This window comes from Embiotoca jacksoni, unplaced genomic scaffold (assembly GCF_022577435.1).
Source record: "Embiotoca jacksoni isolate LCO1_2020_lvr unplaced genomic scaffold, fEmbJac1.0.p SCAF_49, whole genome shotgun sequence".
Taxonomy (NCBI): Eukaryota; Metazoa; Chordata; class Actinopteri; family Embiotocidae; genus Embiotoca; species Embiotoca jacksoni.
This window is the reverse complement of record NW_027185402.1, coordinates 485,494-507,381: the sequence shown is the minus strand read 5'-3', so window position 1 is coordinate 507,381 and position 21,888 is coordinate 485,494. Positions and strand designations below refer to the sequence as shown.

The 21,888-nt window shown below is 42.2% G+C and overlaps 3 protein-coding genes and 1 non-coding gene across 4 annotated transcripts in view; 1 reads left to right on the top strand and 3 right to left on the bottom strand.

The window, feature by feature from the left end:
- Window positions 1-11: 11 nt before the first annotated feature.
- Window positions 12-5,650, bottom strand: larp7 (La ribonucleoprotein 7, transcriptional regulator). Its single transcript, XM_069170360.1, has 13 exons — window positions 5,543-5,650; window positions 4,740-4,946; window positions 4,542-4,642; window positions 4,329-4,412; window positions 3,886-4,050; window positions 3,674-3,776; window positions 3,203-3,511; window positions 2,924-3,077; window positions 2,656-2,798; window positions 2,035-2,147; window positions 1,225-1,384; window positions 853-944; window positions 12-456 (listed from the first exon to the last, which is right to left on the bottom strand). The coding sequence occupies exons 2-13, from the start codon at window positions 4,930-4,932 to the stop codon at window positions 379-381; spliced, it is 1,695 nt and encodes a 564-aa protein (XP_069026461.1). The 5' UTR covers window positions 4,933-4,946; window positions 5,543-5,650; the 3' UTR covers window positions 12-378.
- A 192-nt stretch (window positions 5,651-5,842) lies between these two features.
- Window positions 5,843-10,895, bottom strand: LOC138210921 (NACHT, LRR and PYD domains-containing protein 3-like). Its single transcript, XM_069170358.1, has 6 exons — window positions 10,595-10,895; window positions 8,671-10,393; window positions 7,708-7,791; window positions 7,453-7,536; window positions 7,115-7,192; window positions 5,843-7,021 (listed from the first exon to the last, which is right to left on the bottom strand). Exons 1-6 carry the CDS (start codon window positions 10,893-10,895, stop codon window positions 6,703-6,705), a joined length of 2,589 nt encoding a protein of 862 aa, XP_069026459.1. The 3' UTR covers window positions 5,843-6,702.
- On the top strand, window positions 6,232-6,305 carry trnai-aau (transfer RNA isoleucine (anticodon AAU)). The gene has a single exon. It is a non-coding gene; the product is annotated as a tRNA-Ile (tRNA).
- Window positions 10,896-11,225: 330 nt separating the features above from the next.
- LOC138210907 (ADAMTS-like protein 1) overlaps window positions 11,226-21,888 on the bottom strand; it is a 93,121-nt gene continuing 82,458 nt past the window's right edge. Inside the window, exons 16-26 of the mRNA XM_069170291.1 lie at window positions 21,407-21,536; window positions 19,017-19,227; window positions 18,745-18,924; window positions 18,477-18,630; window positions 17,288-18,296; window positions 17,082-17,209; window positions 14,931-15,051; window positions 14,594-14,798; window positions 14,304-14,413; window positions 13,940-14,160; window positions 11,226-13,214 (exon numbers count right to left, since the gene is read on the bottom strand). Coding sequence (XP_069026392.1) covers window positions 13,105-13,214; window positions 13,940-14,160; window positions 14,304-14,413; window positions 14,594-14,798; window positions 14,931-15,051; window positions 17,082-17,209; window positions 17,288-18,296; window positions 18,477-18,630; window positions 18,745-18,924; window positions 19,017-19,227; window positions 21,407-21,536 — 2,579 coding nt within the window. The 3' untranslated portion in view covers window positions 11,226-13,104. The remainder of the gene's footprint in view (window positions 13,215-13,939; window positions 14,161-14,303; window positions 14,414-14,593; window positions 14,799-14,930; window positions 15,052-17,081; window positions 17,210-17,287; window positions 18,297-18,476; window positions 18,631-18,744; window positions 18,925-19,016; window positions 19,228-21,406; window positions 21,537-21,888) is intronic.

The window sequence follows — 21,888 nt, the reverse complement described above, 5'->3', positions numbered from 1 at the left end:
AAATACTGCAATCATAAAACAATGACATTTTATTTAAAAAAAAAAAAAAGGACTTGTCCACATCTTGACTGGGAGAACTTCCATATTAATTATATTTACATCTATACAGAATTGTTTTGTTGTTTTAAAAGCTGTCAATGAAAAAAAAAAAAAAAAAAAAAAAAAAAAGTGCCAATATGTTTACAGCATAGCAGCGTCCCACATTATCTCGGAGGCTCCAGTGCAAACAAACCAAAACAAAAAACCAAACAAAAACGGGGACATTTGAACTAATTTACTTCAGTTCTCACATCAGCACCAACTGTCCCCTCAAACCTCATCATGTGAAGTCTACATAGATGAACCTGGATGGTTGTCTAAAGCTGAATTCAGTGGGCGTCAGTCTTCTTGGAAACGGATGTGCTTATGAGCCTCCTTTGCCCGGGCGAGGATGATTTTTTCAGCTTTGGATATGAGCTGAGGTGTGACAAGAGAACACAATGCCAGATGTCACATCAGATAACAAACAGGGAGGCTTCTGCTTTGACTGTGGTGAATGGTAGTGTGTACGACTGGGTGTCTTTATATGTTATAATTATTCCAGGTATTAGTCCATATCCAATAATGCTCCAGGTATGCATCCTATATTCAAATCAAAACATGTTCTTTGAATGTATTTTAAATATCACATGAAACTGCGTGTATAATACAATGTCTGTCAATGCAATGTCACAGCTAGATGTTACACAGTATAGCCGACACATGTTGGTTGTTTAAACACAGAAAATGGGGAGTAAATAGTTGCAGATATTTTGTTGCACACTGTAGAAATATATCCATCTTAGTATTTAAAACATTTAAGGCTGATCTCACCTTTTCTGTACCCCGTTTCTTTTCTCTTGGACGATTCAGCTTCACCTGGCGGTCCACTAAGATCTTCTGCCAGTACCTTTGTTCATGGTCACCTTAAACCAAGTGTTGTACATTGAAAAGATCTTTTAAAATCACTACGGAACCGTTTGAAAACCACAGAACTTGAGACAAGCTCCTGCCTGCTGTCTCAATGAATTATTTTCGCCATCATCAATCATGAAAAGCCGAGTGTCGGCTCAGTCATTCACATCCTCCCCTCATGTAGACTAGAGGTATGTATGCATGCAGGCTGCAGAGTGTAGGACACACTTAAAAAAAACAAAAGCTGAACAAAGTAATGTGTCAGAGAAAATAAGGAAATAAACGTCATACCCGAGAGAATCTCCAGTTTCCAGTTGTGCTCTTTCAGTATCTCTGCCCGAACGTCACTCACAGCTTTGGCTTCCTTTGGGGAGTGAAAACGGACGTGACCCTCGGCGTCTCCTTCCAAGATGTCAACGTAGGCCACAGGAGATATTTTGCCCAAGGCGTCCTACACATACAAAGAAAGAGAAGAAGAAAGCTATGGAACATGCTGGGATTTTTCTTAAGAAGTAGTTCTCATCAAGTATGGAATCATCTTTTTTTTTTTTTTTTTTTTTTTATATGACTATTTTAACATTTAAAGGGATAGTTCCAAGTGTTTTAAAGTGGGGTTGTATGAGGAGGTCAGTAGAGTGCAGTAGATGGGGGTCAGGACATTCCCAGTTTGGAAAAGAAACAAAAATTGTATTTTAGATATCTAAAAATATTTGAGGTTTAAGGATGCACTCTATCGGCGCACAGCTTGTTTTCCGTCAGAGAAGCCCGTCTGATAGTGAAAATGAAAATATTCTAAATGGAGCGCACACTTTAACTGTTTTTTTTTTAGGACGGCCTTTTTTTTTCTCCTTTCTTTTTTTTTTTAAATGCTTAAAATACATTTTGTTGCTGACCTCAAATCACAGCCGTGCATAGCTTAGCAGCTTCCATGCAGCCCCCTGCCCGACCCCGCCCATCTAATGCAGCGATTACACTGACTGTGAATAAGTACCTCACACAAACCCACTTCAAAAATTACAGAACTGTCCGTTTAATGACCAACTACAGGTGGTAACTTGACAGTCAGGAAGACATTGATGAGAGCGCTGCGGTGTACTGTACTTTGATGATCTTCCTCCCTGGGAGCGGCTTGTTGTCTGTAATCTTCAGGATGACACCGCTGGCGAACTGAGGGCCGCAGTTCGTTGCTTTCTCGCTTTTGTTACTCATCTCAACTGAACAATCGTAAAACAAAATAACACAAACCAACATTATCGCGTCGCACGACCTACTAAAAGATGTAAATCATTAAAAGATGAATCGGAGGTTTCATTTCAATCAGGGGTTATCAGATTCAGGCATCTTCTTACCATTAAAAGGTGATTTGATGTTTTCAGAGGAATATGATGTGCCGTAAACTGAGACTGTCTTAATGTCCTGTTCAATGTTACGAGTGCGTGTGAAATGGAAATATTCAGCACGGACAGACACTAGTTGTGTGGAGTTTTCTTTTCTGGATCGACAAGAAAACTTTTTTTGTGCTAAAATTCCAGGATGGATTTTTTTATTGCACATCATATTTACATGTTTTTGTTTTCAACACGCGGAAATATCGATATAGGTTCACTTGTGGGTTAAGTGTTGGATTGTCTCTGTTAGACAGGGAACCATGGACATTTAATGGGTTTTATGTATCGTACGGTGGGTTTTTGACTTAGGGGAATTTGCGTCGAGGAAACTCACCATTTCCATCTTGCTGATCGTCGTTCGTCTCCATTAGACTCTTGTGCTCCTTGTGATCAATCCTAATAATGCACTTCTTTAGGGTTGCCATGCTGCGCTTCTGTAAAGCCAAGTACTCGTCCTTCAGGTCAAGCCACTTTTTCCTTGATGTGGACAAAAAAAAAGGAAGAAAGATGCCAAACATGGTGGTTGTGTAAATTCTGAAGGGGTTTTCATGTATGAATTCATCTGTGGTGATGCACAATGAAAAAGGGATGTAGGCATTTACTTTGATAGAACCCGAAGCGGGATGACTTCTTCCCCAATTTTAAGCTTCTCTTTGTGCTTCTTTTTTCTCTTCCTCTTTGCTTTAACAGTCGAATCGTCTCCGTTTTCTTTCCCTTTGTCGTCACCTCTCTCCGTGTCACTGTTAGATGGTGAATCTACGAGGGGAACACCACAATTAACACAAGAAGCTTGTGGTTTCTCTGCGGTAAAAATACCTCAGTACCTCGAGACTGTGACACTGAGTGTAACCCTTTTTTTTCTTTTTTTTTTTAATACTTACTACATTTTCCTCCACGTCTCTCTTTTTCTCCAGCTTCACTTTCACTGGTTCTTCTTATCTTTGATGGTATGTCACTTTGGGATGCCTCTGCTGTCTGTGACCGTCGTCTTTTCTTCTCGGACAGTTTGCCCGGTGTTTTCTGAGTGTTGGCGACCTGCGGTTCCAAATCTCCTGTTGCCGAGCGTTTCCTCTTTGGCTCAGACTTCTCGGCCTCCATCGCCTGCTCTTTGACTTCTTCAGCAGGCGCCTGTACTGTGGCGCCCTCTTTCTTTTTCTTTTTCTTTCGCTTTTTCTTCTCTTCTTCTTCACCTACAGTACATGAATATCAAGAAGTGGGAATCAATCACATCAGAAGCATTTTACTTGTCATCGTGGCCTCAAATATCTCAGTCGGGCATTTCAACTTTTTAGCTGGACAAGAGAAGCAGAGATGAAAAACAAATTCCTTTTTACATTTTCAATCAACTCTACCTGATGGTGGATTGTCAGCCGGAAGAGGAATTGGCTTCCTACTTTTGGTCTTGGGGAAAATCCCTGGTTTCCTAGGAGCATCTTCAGGAGGGTTGTTCAGCATCTGTTTTAAGAGATCAAAATTACCCATGAAGTTTCCCTCTGCCAAAAACAAACACCAGGTTCACATCATATGACATATTTCCGTCAACATAAATATATGAAGCTGTCACCTCTATGGCTTTCTGTGCTTGTTCCTCTTTCTCGAACTCGACAAAAGCAAAACCTTTAGAGTCACCAGAGGACTTGTATCTGGGGATGCTGACGTAAACCACATTCCCGCATTTTGTGAACACTCTTTCGATCCAGCTGTGCGTCACATCTTTGGGCAAAAGCTCCTAATATAAAAGAAAAAGAAAAGAAAGAATTTGTATTATTATTAGTGATCCAAGAATGTGTCCTCGGAGCCAAATAACAGACAACAAAAACAATCGATAGCTCAGCATCGGGTGGGAATCCCATTCGAAGGAAACAACAATATCTACAGATACAATGTAAATTCAAATGGTGCATTCAAGTAAAGTTCAACGATACCTTTTTGTTCTACTTGAACTAAGTGTGTCTGTGAAAATCAAATACTTACAAATAAAGACAACAACAGAAAAGAGATTTTTACCACATAGACTGTGCGGCTGTCGACATTATTTGGCACATCTCCAATTGGGAGTTGACGTCTGACTTTATTTCCCTCAAGGTTAATCTGAAACGCAAACAATGCAACACGTATTTTCACGAGAACACTTACGAATTCCCCAAAGCGTGCAAAAAGGCATAAAATTGTGAAAGTTACTCTGTGCTCGGGAAGTTATCATGATTTACTTTACAGTACCTCCACGACAGATGAATTTTTCAGCGCCCTGGCGATCAGCTTCGTGTCAGTCGTCAGCTTGATCATTCGGTTGAAGCTCGCCAACACAGATAAATCAACATCTGCAAGAAATAACAAAATGTCGTCCAACATACGAGACAAAAAAAAGACTCAACGACAAGATGTGAACGCGTGTCCAAAGCGGTGATTGTTCCTCACATCCATCTTCGGACTCGTCGATGAGGTTCTTCAGAAAGCGGTCCTTGTGAAGGTTCACGTCCCCGAACCAGAACTCCACTTGTTTCTTTACATCGCCGAGCAGCTGCTTGACTCGGGACCTCTTCTTCTTTTCGGTCTCCTTGTTCTTCCCGTCAGCTTCTGCAGCATCAGCATCCCTTTCGGTGTCGATCATCCTGCCGGCCGGGACTGCAACACAGATCGGTCATACGAGTACGCTGATTTCTCTTTACTTATATTTAAAAAAAGTCTCAATCTTCAGGAAAAAAAAAGGACGTTTGTATCGTCACACGAAGACCAGATTATTTTCCCCTACCGTGCAGCACCCATGCATCCCCCCCCCCCCTTACAAACCCTGGGCCATCGTAGCTTCATTGTAAGCTTTGTTTGACCAAATGAAATATTGCAATAATAATTATCCATACTTATGAGAAAATGCATAGTTTTTAGTCAAATAAATGTCCCATCAGCTCCCCTATTGGTACCACCTCACAGTACTCACACACTCCTTGAACCAACTTAAGAAAATAGTTCATATACTATCAACAAATCCATGATATTAGTCGGTAAAAAAAACAGCTTTATAGCCTTAAGTTTCATTTATATGGGTGAATGCTTTTAGCCACCTAGCTCACTGTTAGCCATCACTGCGAAGTTCGTATTTGGGAATTCGCGGGTCGATGATGTTTTGTTTTTTTAAATCTTGGTATTCACGCCTGCGTTTCAAAAAACTCCGTCCAACCTTCACTCGACATTCAGGGCACGTAATAATCTGCAGAACTCACCCGAATTTGAGACGAGACAACAGTCCGGTCTGTTTCTGCCGCTGGAAATTACATGAAACGAGCTACTCGGCTAACTTCATATAAACGGTACTGGTTCGTTTCGAAATGTCGCATAAATGTCGTCATAAGAGCGAGCAAGCCCAAACAACTTCCGGTGAATTATTCCAAAAATTAAAAAAAATTAAAAAAAATACACAGCTTGTTTCGGTTTTGAACGTTTTATTAACAAATGCGTGCCAGTTGCAACAAATAGGATAAAAAAAAAAATTAAAAAATTAAAAAAAAAAATACCATCAGATTTTGTATGAAACAAATAAATAAATAAATAAGAAAACTCAATACGATGCCCATAATAAAAGTAGACGCACTGGCATTTGAAACAATAATAGAAAACACGTCAGTAATTAAAACAAATCCACACGTATTCGTTTTAAATACTTAATTGGAAAGATATTCATATTGTCAAAAGGTCTAGTGGTTATTTTGTTTTGCGTTACGTCTGCTTTACGTTATAAATAGTTTCAGCATGTACAATTATTAATACTTTTACTTGAAAAGGAAGCAACACCACTTCCGAGCAGCTTGAAGTTTTGACGTTCAGTATCTTTAGAAAGAGGAAATCAATGAAAATAGCTTATGTCTCATACCGCAGGGTAATCTACAAAATGAGAGCTTCACAGCGTGAACACGGCCGGTTAGCTCAGTTGGTTAGAGCGTGGTGCTAATAACGCCAAGGTCGCGGGTTCGATCCCCGTACGGGCCACGTAGTTTTTTTTTCTTTGGCTTGTGTGTGTATTTGTCCATCTGTCTGCTCCAATATAATATTAATTTACAGACACAACAGCACGACACTTTATCTATAGTCTCACATATGTTTTGTGATATTTATCCAAAATCACAGAGTGCATCTAGGCAAGTTTTTTTTCCAGGAAGTCTGACCTAAAACTGTTGTTGGTTTGGTATTTTCAACCATTTCCAGAAACTATAAAGTGGTTTTTTTTTCAAACACAAGGAGGGATGTATTATTTCTGTGTGTTATATGAAGAAGCTTTTGTTCACCTTGCAACAAAACCTTGCAAAGCTTTGTCTTCCACAAAACAGTCAGAATCAAAATAGACACGTTATCTGCAGCCTCTAACATGAAGCTGCTGTTGTCTTCATCATAGATCCAGGATGCGGTCAAACTTTTTGAGTTTCTTGCACATGTCATCTTCAGTGCAGCACTCAATCCTGTCCTTGATGAGCTGTGATAGTTGACTGTAGAAGGTCTTCGCCCACTGGGCTTCTAAGCAGTGCACCGATACGTTACATACTTTGTGGAGTACCATCACTAACTTGTCATTGCTGCTGACCTCACACCTTTTAAACACCCACTGACCCCACCCTTCCCACGTACTGTCATCCGTGAAGTTCACATTAATGCTCTCTTGGTTGCACAGAGACTCCGGCTCTCCATCAGTCGAGTTGTTCCATATGGCTCTGTAGAGAGAGGGAATAAACAGGTGCTTCAGGATAACATAAATTGTTGAAGTATTGATGAGAATTATTTGTTCGAAAAATTTATTCACTCACACAACTTTCTTGAGAGGATCTGGGGTTAAATCACTGAGGGACAGCAGTCCTCTGTAACTCACTCGGTTCCCCTCCATCCTGTGAGAGCACATCATTAACATGCTGTGACCTGTTGTAAATGTTTTACACGTGAATAAATCCACAAACCATCAAATTTAATCATATATTCTGCATCTCTATTCCCACCTCGGACTTTAGATACCGGGCATGGAACAATTTTACTGGATTGGTAATAAAAAGAAACTGGAAGGTTATAAAAGATTTCTTCAGACAATAACAGACATTCTCAATCCTGGGAAAAAAACAAATTTTCTTAAACACATGTCACATGGTCTTACCACAATTCTTTTAGCTTTTTTTTCACCCGTATGGCACGACAGAGAGCCAGCAGCTCCTCGTCACCAATGTTTGACCATCCAAGTCTGAATGTGGAACAGAAAGTGTGACACAATGCCTGTGTCATTGTGAGATTTGTTTTCTCTCAAATAAAGACCGGTTGAAATATGTATAACTGCCTGGGGCTTGTAATTCTTCATTTAAACATATCTAGTTTTCCCACTAAGAAAAGTATGTAAAAAGAATTGACGTCTTACCCTAGGTAGGTGATGCTCTCTGACACTTGCAGCACATCAGCAATGACCTGAACTGCGTCCATATCAAGGTTGTTTTCTCCAAGCCTTAAAAATGAAATATTGGGGTTAGTGCATGAACCACATTCTCTATGTTGACATCATAAAGTCATCAATGCTGGGTTTTATGCATGCACATTTATATACTGACATGGAATTGTGAAGGTTGAACAAGACTATATAGATTTATGTAGATATATACTGTACTGTATATACTGTGCATTTTATATTTTATATTTTTTACTGCTATTTTACTGCTTTTCTATTGTTCTATTATTATCTTATTGCTTCCTGTATGCTGCTGTAGCGAAAAAATTTCCCCTCGGGGATTAATAAAGTAACTACCTAAGACTAGGTAAAAACCTAGTATGTGGCTGGAACACATGAGGGCTTTTCATTTGCAACGGATACAGGAAGTCGTCTCATTTGGCTGACCAATGGTATGATTTTATCACTCACTCAGTTAGACGAAGGGCGCATTTTCCTCGTGTGCGCCATTTACAGAGCTGGAAATGCTGTTGCTTTGACAAACTCACCAAACTCCACGTATCATTTTTGATATTTTACACGTTTTCAAGCTGAATATTTAGTATGATCACCGTTTTTGAACTGATCTACATATCGGCACTACTCTCGCAGTATCGGCGAGTCCCGGCGGTCTCCTCTCAAATATTTGAACTTTTTAAATTTGTGTTTGTTGAGGAAGTCCGTTAAAACCGCAGGGAACTCGAAGGTGTGCGTTTCGGTAAACACGGCTCAGTAAGTGTAACGACGTGAGGAACCAGGCCACTGATTATCCCGTGCTAACTCTCGCTAGCCCACTCGCTGTTTATTCCTGCACCTTCATAATATGAGAAAAACTGAAAGCTGTGAGATCCATAGACATGACTTCAGATGTAAACATTTTTTTTTTTACAAGGAACTTACCAAAGACTCTCACATCTGAGAAGTAGCGGTTGAATATCTCTTAGTGCGCTACAGCTCACTCCAGTCCCTGTAAGATCCAACTCCTCTATTTTACCTTTCGTGAGGTTAAGGAAGTACTTGGTGGCATTGTAGTCCATTTGAGAGAGTGTTGCGTCACTTACATTAACTCGTAGTGTCTGTGGTTGCGCGGCCAGGGCTAAGGAGGGGTCCTGTTGCTCAAACAGGCAGTGTAAATAGTTTAGGATGTGGGCTCCACTCTCACAGCACATTGTAAGCTCTCTGATGATTTTGTGACGATAGCTCTCCACCTTCTCTTCGTGGCAACGCAGCCCCAACTGCCTCGACAGGAAATGAGCGTTTCGTTTCGAGACGATCCCAGACAGGAAGCGATAGAAAAGGTCCAAGTGTCCGTTGTCCGTCGCCTCCGAAGGACTCGCGGTGCCTTGGAGTGCATCAGGTAGGGGCTGATCTGTCACTGCGCAGTAAAGTGCTGCAAAGAACTCTTGGACGGTGAGATGAGGAAAGGAGAAAACCTCTTCAGTGCAACCGGGCTCTTGTGTAACTGTCTTGTCAAGGAATGTACTGACGAAACTACACCCGTCTAACGCTGCCACATCTCTGTCAGTGCTGTAGAACAGTGTCTGATGCTCCATGAGCTTTTGAAAGGCCAGTCGACCCAGCTTCAGCACAGTGTCAGACAGCTGCTGAGCGGCACCTGCCGTTTGGCCTTGAAGACACGCTTCAGCTCTTGCTTGGGCGTGAGAACGAAGCAAGGCCACAAGATACTGCACGTAAATATCCGTCATGGTCTTGGGGCTCTCTCCGCCGAGGTCTTTGCTTTCTTTGAGGATGCAGCACACGATGTAGCAAAATGCAGGGATGTAGCACAGCGTCAGCATCAGGTCATTTGCTGACGCCACTTTAAACATGCGGTCAGCAAGCGTGTCGTCTTGGAAATAACGCGCGAAGAAGTCTTGAACTTCGTCGAAGGAGAAGCCGGCGATGAGCACGTAGCGGTCGATGCAACCGACAGGGATGTGGTTGACGGCCGCCGGCCGACTCGTGAGCATGACCGAAGCGTTGGGTAGCAGTTCACCCAACATCAAGCTCCCGAACACCTCCTTCACCTCCGCATCTTCATCGGGCTCAGTCACAAATACGTCCACGTCACAGCTGGCGTAGTTCCGGAACTCGTCAAAGCCGTCCAGGATTATCAGCAGCTTGTTGTCATTGGCCAAGATGTTATCCACTTCTTTAGCAAGGTGCCTGTTTTTACGCAAGACCAACTCTCTGAAGTTTGTGGGTTTGTCAATCAGATTCAAGTCTCTGAAGGTCATGTGGATGATGAAGTCAAATGCAAGGTGGTCCTCGTTTCCCCCGAAGTCGAACAGCATCTTCTGCACCAGGATGGTTTTTCCGATTCCAGCCACTCCTGTCACCAGGACTTTCTTGATCGGACGGATTCCATTTGCGCTTGAGAACAGTTCGGCCGGTTGGATTTTCCGATGCGCCGCCGACTTCTGCTGCAAACATAGCCGCTTTTGCCCAAAGGTCAGCACCTCGTGCCTTTTAATCTCTAAACCCTGGTGCCCGTCGACCAACTGGAGGTTGACATAATATTCAGAGAAAAGGATTTTCTCTCCGTGGCGGGTGTTGTAGAAAAGCATGCTCTCACTCCTGCGCCTGAGGACATCTTTGTGCTTCTGTTTGACTTTGTAATACTCTGCAGGGGAAAAGAAGCGTGGTTTAAGTTGTTGGTAACACCGTTCTCCTTACAGGTGTTTGTCATCTTAAGAACGCGGTCATTTAAAAGTGCTGCACTTAAATGCATGAACAATGCAATCCTATTCTAAGCGTGAAACTAAAACGCCTTAGCGCCGATCCAATTGTTTTCATTAACGTGTCTATGGTTTCAAAGACATACCTTTGGACTGAAGCTGGTCTGTGTTCCCTTCTTTTGGGTGCTGCCGCTGCAGACTTCTAACAGAGAGAAAGATCCCGGCCGCTTCTTCGCCTTTGCACTCCAGGATATCCAGCACCTTTCTTACTCTCGCCCGGGGTCCCGGCTGACACGCTGCATCCTCGCGGTCATCGCGAGTAAACACTTCACGTGTCACTAAAACGTCCAGCAGAGAGTCAATCTGTCCTTCTAGTTCGTCCACGAGTGAAACTCGAAGCGCTCTCACTGCTGTCAAACAAGAATTACAAACATCCTTTTCCACCATCACGAGTCTGAAAAAAAAAATCCTCCACATATCAGAAAAGGACACTTTTTGAATTGTCGTGTTGAGATTTAATCGCGTAGTTTTGACAGATGGGGATATGTCCCTCTTCTAGAGCTGAGACACGAAAGTGAACTTTTGGCAGATACGAAAAGAGGAAGTGTTCAGAGACAATTATCATGACTGGTGAAATCAGGTTTGTTTGGTTTGTGCCGCAACCTCCCACTGCTGTATTGTGTAATATTTTGTTTTATATTTTATTAAACCTTTTAAGGTTAATGTGGTAAAAAAAAAAAAAAAAAAAAAAAAAAAAGACAGAATCACAACAACCAGTTTATAAAAAGGAATGTATTTGGTTTTATTTAGTGATAAACCAGGCATGAGCAAAGACCAACACATCAAGTCACCAGCAGAGGGTCCCCATTGCATGCACATCAAATACCATCAGCTGCAGGGAAAAATGAATGCTTAAAACCCCCACCCCTGTAACTAATTACAAAACTATGCACATTAACACACGGAAATAAATAGTTAAAATGACAAAACAAATATCTACATAACTTAAGAGCATTAAGTCATATGTTAACGATATTTTCCTCTCATGATATCAAATAAGCACACCTTAATAAAAGGCCAAGTCGTGTCCTGCTAAGCTATGTTTTGCACTTGATGGTGAAGTATTGAGGAACCCAGAACACAATGTCAAAAAAGTGCAAACCCATCTGGCCATTAATGGAAGTATTGAACATTAACAATGAGCTTTAAAAAGTTCCCTATACTGTTAACCAATATGTGAATATGACACAGACGCCACATTTAAATTTAAGTTCAACTTACACTGAAATTTGTATTAGGATGAAAGGTCACATAAGAGATGTCAAAGGTTAAAGCTGTTTTTTTGTTTTTTTATATTTAAAAAATGTGATGGTCAGAATGAACCGGGCTTCATCAGATGAGTTGGGGAACTATTACGCTCACCTCATGTTTAAACAAAAGTGGTTAAAGGGACATTTTAACAAATATCTTTTCAAGAAATATCACAAAACAAAATATCGAAACAATGTAACTTTACAAACTAGCTTTAAAAAAAAAAAAAAAAACTCTGCAAGCCATGTTCTTAACAAAGACTTGGATGAGTTCTGAGTGCAAAATAAGTGTCTTTTTTTGAATTTCCAAAACATTATTTGCTTCAGTCATACACCTCCTATAGTGCAACCCATGCAAGAGAAATCTCTAGAGTATCTACTTTCTATTCTGCCGAGAACTGTCGTTACAAACCCCTGCAATTCTGGTTTCTTTCCACTATAAATAACTTGACCAATCATTGCCGTCTACACATGCTAAATGACAGGCCATGATTTATTTCCCAGGTGGCTGATACCAAATGTGTAGCATTTATCAAATATTAGGCTTTTAGTCATGTTAGCCGTTTCCCATCTATAATCAGCATCATGTTGTTTTTAGGTTTTAAGCAAGTATTTACCAACATTGTGTTAAAAAGAAAGCTCATTTAGCATCCAAACTTCTCGCAGTAAAGACAAACACACAACTATCCAGTGGTTATCACAAGCTCAGGGGTTTACCCAGAATTCCTGGGTATGAAGTCAATCAATTTCCAAAATGCCTATTAGTTATAATTACCTAAATGTAAAATTGTAATGAAATTTAATGATAATATACACCCTATTTTGGACATAAAGTGATGGTGCTACAGTAGAACATGCTGCCGCAGCCCTGCTGTTCCTTTTTTTTTTTTTTTTTTAAGGACAACTCTGAAACTACATCAGATTCAATGAATGTGGTTGGTTGGTAGTCAATGCATTAATGCCTTGAGTTGAAAGTATGAAACCATGTGGTCACCACAGGTTTCTACTGCTGACAATGGAAATGTACCTTGGGTTTGCATAATCAGGAAAGAAAATCTGCTGACATGAACTTCAGATTTAGAAAAAAAAAAAAGAATTAAAACTGAAGCTTTCATTAACGGACATGCTTCTCCTCTCTTAACGACACTTTCTAATTCACACCCACACACGGCGTCTTGGAGGTATGACGAGCCAAACGCTCCTCCACGCCCGGATATCCCCATCCAAGACTGATCACTGAAGACAGCATTGGGTGTTAGGATGGGAAATAGAGGTTTCAAGTCTCCGCTGGCACCTTCTCTGACCTATCCAGGTTTTCCACGGCCCTTGTTTCGCGTCCCCCGTCCTCAAGTGTTTCGGCAGGAGTAACAGCAGCGGCTCTTGAACTGGGGCAGCGGGCAGAGCTCCAGCTGTCGGACCTTCTCACAGTACCTCGTGCTGTCTCGACACTCTCCAGCTGGAATACACAGGAGCGACAGGTTACATCCACAATCGCCTCTCCTCCAACATACAGCAGCAAGAGGTTGTGGTGGTTGTAGCATCTGGCCGTGAAGATATTTTCAGTTTTATGGAGTGAGGCTTTAAAATACAAACTTTTTGAGGAAGTTAATGTGCACTGCTTTGAAAAACAACAAGACATCTGTGAGACTCCCCAGAAATAACAGCTCAGTCTGAAACAGCATATAGAGGCACTCTAAAATTAACCGGCACACCTGACACACAAAGATTTTTAAAGGTGATTTTTCACTGCTTTAAGCACGACCAGTGAAATTCCTTTTACCAGTTTTGTAGGGGCGTTCCATCAGACATGGTAAGAGACAGATATGTCCAAACCTCATCACATGAAACCAAAACTATGTATATTACGGGTTGAGCTGAAGTGGAAACGCCACAAGATGGGCCTTCCAACCTCGATTTCTTTTAGGCCGAATTTGAGTTATTGTCTTCATAGTTTATTTGGAGAAAGATTTCAGAAGTATGCCTTTAGTGTTGGAGTTACAGGAACAAGCTAGTACTGAAGTTATTTTCACCTTTAAACTTTACACATAAATAGCACCATCAACCTATGCAATTACTGAATAACCTATACAATATATATAATTAATTGGAAAAGTCAGCAACTTACTTTCTGACTCACGAACCGCTTGTCTAAAACCTGCAACCACCGCAACTTTTTCTCACCTGTGCCGCAGGACAAAATATTGCATCTCTGCCAGCTGGGCGGCCGAGTCCTCCACATGCAGTGATGTTCTCGTGTGGCCTTGCCGGTCCGATGGTGCACGCAGGTCACCTGGCGTGACTGGAAGCCGTGCCTTCCACAGGTGGCAGTGCACTGTGTCCACGGCCCGACACGCCAGTGAAGAGCACACGCCTCTGTGGAGCAATTCTTCAGGGAGCTCGGCCTGAAGATTCAAACGCACAAGAGACAAAATAATCTGCTAAAAAGTTGTTGTTTTTTTCCCCAAAAAATATAGGCGTCACTGTGTTTTAAGTGTACATCAACAGTATAAATCACCAACACAGGGAAACATTCATTCATGTTTACCTCTGCAGTCCACTGCACATCCTGTGGGGGACTTTGGTACCATTTGTGTCTTGACAGTGAACATGACGGTGCTGCGTGGCCAGACTGGGACCCGCACACTGGCCATTACACTAAAGGAGAAGATTTCATCAAAATTAAAAGCAAGTTCAGATTTTAGTATCAAAATATTTTTTTTGCTAGCGTCTTTTAAGCCTACCTGCTCTCACTCCATTTCAAGTTTTCAGTCCAAACTACACCTCATCATAAAAGCTTGTGGAAAAGTGTTTCTGCTCAGTAATAACGAGACTCACCAGTCCCCAGGACATTGTGGCCCATCTGGCACAGGGGTGAAGGTTGCATAGCCTGGTTCCAGAGGGTTTCCTCCCTGCTCCGAGGCACTGCTGGCTTTCTGCCTCTCTTGACCTGCCCTCATGACCCTTGATGCAGCGGACACTCCTGGTCTGCGATCCGCTTCCACAAGTGGCCGAGCACGATGACCAGGCATCCACTCGCCATCTAATCCGACCAGAGAAAAAGTCAACTGGAAATTTGAAAAGCTTTTCATAAGTGATGTGTGAGTACGTATCTAAATGCAGTATACAACATATCTAACAACACAAACATGTAGTAGTAGCAGCAGCAACACACCTGGGGGGGCAGATTTGTCCTTGGCACAGCTGAGCTGACTGGCTGCTGTTACTCCTCTCAGAACAAGTGGGGCCATTTGCTCCCATACTGCTATCTGGGACACAGCTTCTTCCTTTGCCACCTGAAAATACAAGGAACAGAATATATCAGGATTTGGATATTGACAGAAATCAAAAGAGAACAGGGATTTTGTGAAACTTTTACTGTTAGCATCTGGAGTGATCCTCTTGTGCAGCAATAACGGCATCCTAAACTTTCCCAGTAACTGTTGATCAGTCCTGTACATCGACTTCGAGAATTTTTTTTTCTCATTCCTCTGAACAGAACAGCTTCAGCTCTGGGGTGGTCATGGGTTCCCTCGCATGAACTGTTCACTTTGGGTCCTTCCATGACATTTCTATTGAGTTAAGGTCAGGACTTTGATTTGGCCATTCCAAAACATTAACTTTATCCTTCTTGAACCATTCTTTGGTAGAACGAATTGAAAATAATCTTATACCAAAAATTATCAACCCTTACTAAGATACAAACTAAAGACATAAGACTGCACTTACTAAGAACCCGGGAATAAGTTATATTTCCAATTCACTTCCTGGTAAAGTTATTCAGAGTACTTAGTATTGCATTTGTTTTTTCTCCCAAAACTGTCCTTAAAATACCTGAGAGTACAGCCATTACATTGCCTTTAACTAAATTTGAATTAGAGATACAGGAAAAAATGGTTGGGACATTTTTGAACACTTTTAAGGCTCTCTATCCTTTCCATTTAGATTTGCTGAAAGGGGTACGTAGAGTTAATCTCCTTTGAAACATTGCCTGGAACCTCTAATTGTTGCCGTATGGGGAGGAAAAGTGCTGCAGAATCAGGAAACCCACAGCGGCGGTGCTTTGATGAAAATGCAGCAGTTCTGTGACTGATCATACTTGGAGGAGATGAAGGACAGTGACCTGAGCCGTGACATGCCCCGGACATTCTCTGTCACTGACTCGGCCAGAGGAACCACTGGGGTGAGCAAAAGCTAACTGTATGTCAGTGCCTGTGGTTCCTCTTGTGTCTGTGTCTTTTTGGGCTGAAAGACTGCTTTCCCAGAATTTCTAAGCCTGAACCACAAAAGAACAACACAAATTACTGTAAACTGGTCTACATGAAACTGGATTAGGAGAAATTGAACTTGACATTGGGTCAATACTGACTTCATCATTTGCATGTGCAGCAACAAAAGCTGTTTTCAGTCACAGAACTGCTACATTTTCAGCAGTCACAGTGATGTTTTCATTATTTGCTCATTACAAAACTTCTGTGAAGCTTAATCACACTTGAAGTAAGAGGCTAGAAGTTGAGGCTGGTTATTAAAAAAATGATGATATCATTACCAATACCTTGTGCATATTGGTTCCTGAACAATCCTTTATTTACACCAATGTTAAAAAAAAAAAAAAATGTTAAGAAAAAGAAAATGGCATTACATATTTCGGTACAAGGTGGAGAGTATAACCCAGGTTTTTTTCTGGAGCAATTAACAGATGTCCCTAAAACGCTTCACACTATCGCTAGATGCCACAATCATTTGTTTTTCCTTAAATGCCTCACATGCTACTAGCAGACGCTAGCTTGCTGGTAGTGCTAATGGAGGTCTCCAGTCTCCAGTTACTGCAGTGCAACTCATCCAGGTATGTGGCCAAATATTAGTCTGAAAAGAGTGTATTGAAGAATTCTAATGTAAGATTTACTTAAGATGATTTTATCTGTGTGGGCAGGCCATCCGAGCAGAGCTCACTGACGATGAGATTTACTTTTGTATACAGGTAGCAAAGGCCATGCGTTGTTAAAATGAAAGTGTTTTAGTCTGAATGATGCTGAGGTATCAAAATTTGAACTATTGAATAACAAGAGGGTAGAATTGTATTGAGGCAAATTTGGTCAGTGCCATAAAGGTTTGGAGGTTTGGTGCCCTACCTTAGTGTTGCTCAGCAAATTCATTTTTTTCTCTGGACAGAGCCAGTTTAGCTGCTTTCCACATTAAAACTTAAAGCCATTCTAAGCTAATAGTCTTCTGGCTCCAGCTCCATTACATACAGATATGAGATTGGTTTCTATCTTTTCCTCGAACTCTTGACGAGACTGGAAATATTCACGTGTGTCAACCTTGCCTGCAATCTGTAGCCAAGATGAAAGAGATGTGCGTCCAAGATGGCTCCTTGCGGTGCAGGTGTACAAACCCTCGTCTCCTTTTCCTGGAGACTGGATCCTCAGTGAGCCGGAGGGCAACCGGCCTACTCTGCCAACACAAAAACAGAAGTAACCACAGTCAGCTTTGCCTTTTGCAGAAAAAGCCCTATTGAAGGTTATTTCTTACCTGCTATTGTAGAGCAACTCTTTTCCATTCTTTGTCCATGTTAGTGATGGTTCAGGGTTCCCCAGTGCCTCGCACCTCAACACCAAAGTGGCAACTGGTTTCTGCAGCAAAATGGGTGTTCCCACATAAACTATCATTTCAGATTGCAGTGACACTACGACTTTCTTGGACTGTTGGATCATCACGGGATTTCTAGCTCTGGATGTGTGGCCTTTGATGTTCGGTTTGTAAAGGAGAGGCCCTTGCGTAGTAGATTCTGCACTTTCCGGAGGGTGAAGAGTTGACTCATTGGTTTCACCCTGTGTCATACTGAGCTCGCTGAGCAACTGAGCGATGAGCTGTTCCCGCCGTGGTTCTCCGAGGCCTTCAGCGAGGCTCTGTGTGATCTCATCTAGCCTGTGGGTATCAGCTATTAGTACGACTGGGATGGAAATTTCTGAGGCTGCTCTGTCATCCTCCAGAGTCGACCTGTTCTTTTCACTCGAGTGTGGTTTGTCAGCAATGTATTTCTCATCTTGGACAGATCCTTTGAGTTCAAGCAAACGCTCAACAATGTTGTCGTATTGGTTGAGGGAGATGGGCAGTTCCTTGACTCCGTCTCTGGTTGAGGTCACATCTGGCCGCCCAACCTTTTGTTGTCCCCTTTCGAAGAGCCAGGACTGTGGAACAAACAGCTTGTGTTTGCTGCCAATGACCTGCAGAACAAAATGTTCTCGTGCCTGGCCTGCGATGCATGTGTATATGCCTGCATCAGCTGGACGAACCTGCTGAATTTTCACGTATCCTAGTGATGTTATGGAGAGGTGCGGGAGGTTGACCAGGGGCTTCCCTTCCTTCAGCCATCGGATGTGGCCCTTGCGAAAGTGGCGAGCTGGGCAGCGAAGGACCACAGTTGTCCAGGGCAGGAGGTAGGCATAACCTCCAACAACCAACTGTACCTTTTTGCCCTTCCTCCACTGAATATAAACCTTCCTCTGGGCCAGTATGGTGGGATCAGGCTTGATGGAGTCTGGAATTAAATGAGACAACAGATGAATTGCTTGATTATTGTCTGTGCTATTAATACTTCTGGGAATTTTTGGGAGCTTTACATTCACACAACCTAACTCCTTTCTTAAATATTCCTTTCACTGTTTTCTGTCTTGACAATACAAATAACCTAAACAGAGCCAAACAGAGGGTCTCTTACTGTCACAGTGCCTGACGGAGCATGGTCGGATTCTGATGGGACGGGCCAGAAGTGAACAGTTCTTAGGGTCAATAGTCCAATATCGTCCATTCTCCCCTTTTTTCCTGCAGACGGTCTGCTGAGTCTGAATGCCTTTTCCGCTGGTCACTGAACACTGGACAAACGAATGAATACCCATAATATGTAAATGAGCAAAACCTGTATTATTTTTAGATCATTTAAAGAGCAGATAATTGGCAGGGTGGTCTCTGGTGGAAAGACAGTCTACCTGGGACCAGTCAGTTGTGACCCATTGAGGTGGGCAGTCCTGCTTGCGACAGGGCTGCTGGTTTGTGGGGCGCTTGGAAGGACAAAAGGTGTCCGGCAGCTCCAGGACGCTGCCATCTGACAACCTTTGTTTGCACAGTACCTGCCTCCTCTGAACTCCACCACCACAGCTCTGGGAGCACTGCAGTGACAAAAAAAATGTACGACATGTTTCATTCTTTTTTCTGGGTCAGACATTTATAGTGGTGAACATCCTATGTGAGATCCCTTTACCTGTTCCCAGTCTTGTGTGTCCCACATGGGAGCGCAGTCAAAGCGGTTGCAGGCTTGGACAGGACTTGGCTTAGGGCTCTGACAGTCTTCATCCCTCAAAACTGCAGTGCGGTTGCTGTCCCGGGAGGGCCGGCGAGTGCACGCCACAGTGCGGGTCATCAGACCAACCCCACAGGTAGCAGAGCATGAACTCCACCCCCCTGTGTCCCACCTGTGAAAACCATGTTTATCATTAGATTACTCATTAAACCACATTCCAAAATCCCTTGCTGCAGATCTACAGGACATTGTGTTCATATATACAGAATGTAGTCCATTAGTCCAAATCAGTAAAAGAAGCCAAGAAGAGGAGTTCAGCCACAGTGCTCATTTTTTCTTGATCCAATGGGAGGACAGTCTTGAAGTCTTATAAATATGTAAATTAATGAAAGTGAATACGAGTGAAAAGGCAAGATGCATAAAATCTCCAACTGAATTCAATAATACTTCACTTTTTCATTGGCAATTTTCCAATGACCTACACTACGTGGACCGATGTTTATGTTGTTGACCAACACAGGGTCATCAATCCAGCATCAAAGTGAACTTGGCATTTATATTCCCTCCTGAGGCCTGAGTCCGACTAGTTAGCAGGCCTTTGGCTTCCCCAAAGATGGCAGTGACTTTACTTTTGGCTTGACAGATTAGGTGATATTTCAAAACTATCCGTATTTACTCAAGGGTCCAGGGTCTGAGGAGAATTGGGAATGAAGCTTGTTCATGGACCGCTACTAGCCTCAAAGCTAAATCCTATGGCTGTTTCTCTTCAGAGGGAACACTATCCAACGAGTGTAGCTTAATATGGGCGGGTGAGGAGGCCTCAGGGAGGGAGCAAAGGGCCAAAGGAAACAAGCCCAATACGGCGTTTGTTGTCCCTGAAAACAAGACCCAAGGCCTGGAAAAACAGGCAAGGGCAGGCTGCAAGCCTCTGGGTTTTCTGACAGGAGTGTGAGCGGTGGAGCACTGACAATGCGCACGGTGTTAACTTAAAACGTGTGGCCTACCACAAAATCCACTCACCGTTTAGCCCCAACACAGTTATGTTAAACAGCATGCCATTTCACTGTTTAATCTTTGAAGTGTTTTAATTTGATATAGTCTGTTTGTTCAGTTTAGAAAGAATAGAAACAATTACAACATTGCTCATACACTGCATCCCAATCTGATGTCCACCAGACGTCAGGAGGATAAAATAAAAAAGCACACACTCTTCGACTTTAATAGTATAGGCTACAGCTGACAAGTCAAAAAGCTGTAGAGACCTATAATAACTTGAAATTTAGTAAGAATATTTGTTTGGTCCAGAGAAGATGGTGACAATGATTTTTGTCTCGACTTTTTGAGGAGCTCAAATTGAAGACAAATTTGACCAGCACTTTTCCCCATGACATGCTATCTCTACACAAGACATTTCATAATATACTGGATAGACTGCCGTTATGTTTTGCAACCAAAGTCATGCTTGGCTGCATGACTTTAGAAAACCCCTACAGGCTTTTCAACAGCATCCGCTCAGGACCAACACTGCATTGTTAACCCCTCTGCTAGTGTGGCAAATTCATCAATATGACGTGCGATCCCTAAAGGTAATTTCTAGTTTTATAAAAGGCCAAGAGGTGGCATTTTGCTATAGTAGTTTCATAAAAAGAAACACGGAGCATCGCAGCCGAGGTCTCATTCATTTCTACACCAACACTACCAATAAAAATCTGGAAAACTTCTTCTAAACACAGTTTTACATCTGATCCTTGCAGGTATATAGCGATCCACTGAGATCAGATCCTGGTGTGTCAGATTGTGACCAGGTTCCACATGGCTTAATTTCCTGCTCTCAGTGTTACAACCATCCATCTCTGTCATTCTGCTTCAGTATCACTTGGACTCAAATGGCCTGAATTGTGATTTAATTAGCCCAAGTGGTTTAGTCTGAGAGTGGCAGTGTAGTGGATGAAAAGCATGGATCTCTTTTGTTTATAACCAGATTAGTAGAATTTAATTGATTCAACTAGTGGCATGTGTGTTTTTTGACAATTGGAAAGTCAAGTAGTTGCACGTGTATGATCCCAGAATGCATCAGGGCTCTGCAAAATGGGACAAGCATGTCTCAGCGCCACATATTATATAATATTTTGGTCTGATACACTTTTGGCAAACCAATAAAGAGTGTAGCAAGAGTTCTGACTTGTTTTGAAATCATATTTTCCTCTAAAATGCAGCCAAATTCATTTTTCCTCTTCAATTCTACTGCATACATCAGTGAGGTCCATTTTAATGTTCATGCAAAATTCATTTTAAGCAATGTTTAGATGACGATAATGATGAGAAGGTCTGGTTTGCGGGTTTTACTGTACCTGGGGGGGCAAGGCTGAGTCCTGCAGTCCTGGAGGAGCTGTGGGGGCCGACGGGAGCTCACACACAGGCTTTGGTCTGCCGCCTCTCTGGTCTGCTTGTTCAGGCAGATGACCACGGCCTCCTGCACACCTGGGGTTAGACAGCAGAGCATGGTCACAAAAAACTTAACCATGGAATCACGAGTTTTTCTATACGGATGCTTGCTTTTCCATTTATGGATTTCCCTTTTCTTCTGAGAACAAATGGGGAAAAATGCAAACATATACCATTCCTATTACGCCTCTCTTGCTTACAAATTGTGACAAATATATAAATGGAATAGCATAGGATAGCGCAAGCAGACACTGCAATGAAAAACCCAGATATAAGCTCATCAAGAAAAGCACAATGACATTAAATCAGCAGCTGCCTGAACTCTGGATAAACTGGAAGAGTGTAATGTAAGGTCATATCAAAAGTAATGCAACATAAATCTCAGCGT

Bases quoted from the DNA above. Each gene is read 5' to 3' on its own strand.
- larp7 (XM_069170360.1), bottom strand. From the start codon at position 4,932: ATGATCGACACCGAAAGGGATGCTGATGCTGCAGAAGCTGACGGGAAG. The intron at 3,512-3,673 runs GTAGAGTTGATT...CATGTACTGTAG, and splicing joins GGCTGACAATCCACCATCAG to GTGAAGAAGAAGAGAAGAAA. The intron at 457-852 runs GTGAGATCAGCC...GTCACACCTCAG, and splicing joins AGAAACGGGGTACAGAAAAG to CTCATATCCAAAGCTGAAAA.
- LOC138210921 (XM_069170358.1), bottom strand. From the start codon at position 10,895: ATGGTGGAAAAGGATGTTTGTAATTCTTGTTTGACAGCAGTGAGAGCG. The intron at 7,792-8,670 runs GTAAGTTCCTTG...TTCATTTTTAAG, and splicing joins CTCAGATGTGAGAGTCTTTG to GCTTGGAGAAAACAACCTTG. The intron at 7,022-7,114 runs GTGAGTGAATAA...CTCTCTCTACAG, and splicing joins GATCCTCTCAAGAAAGTTGT to AGCCATATGGAACAACTCGA.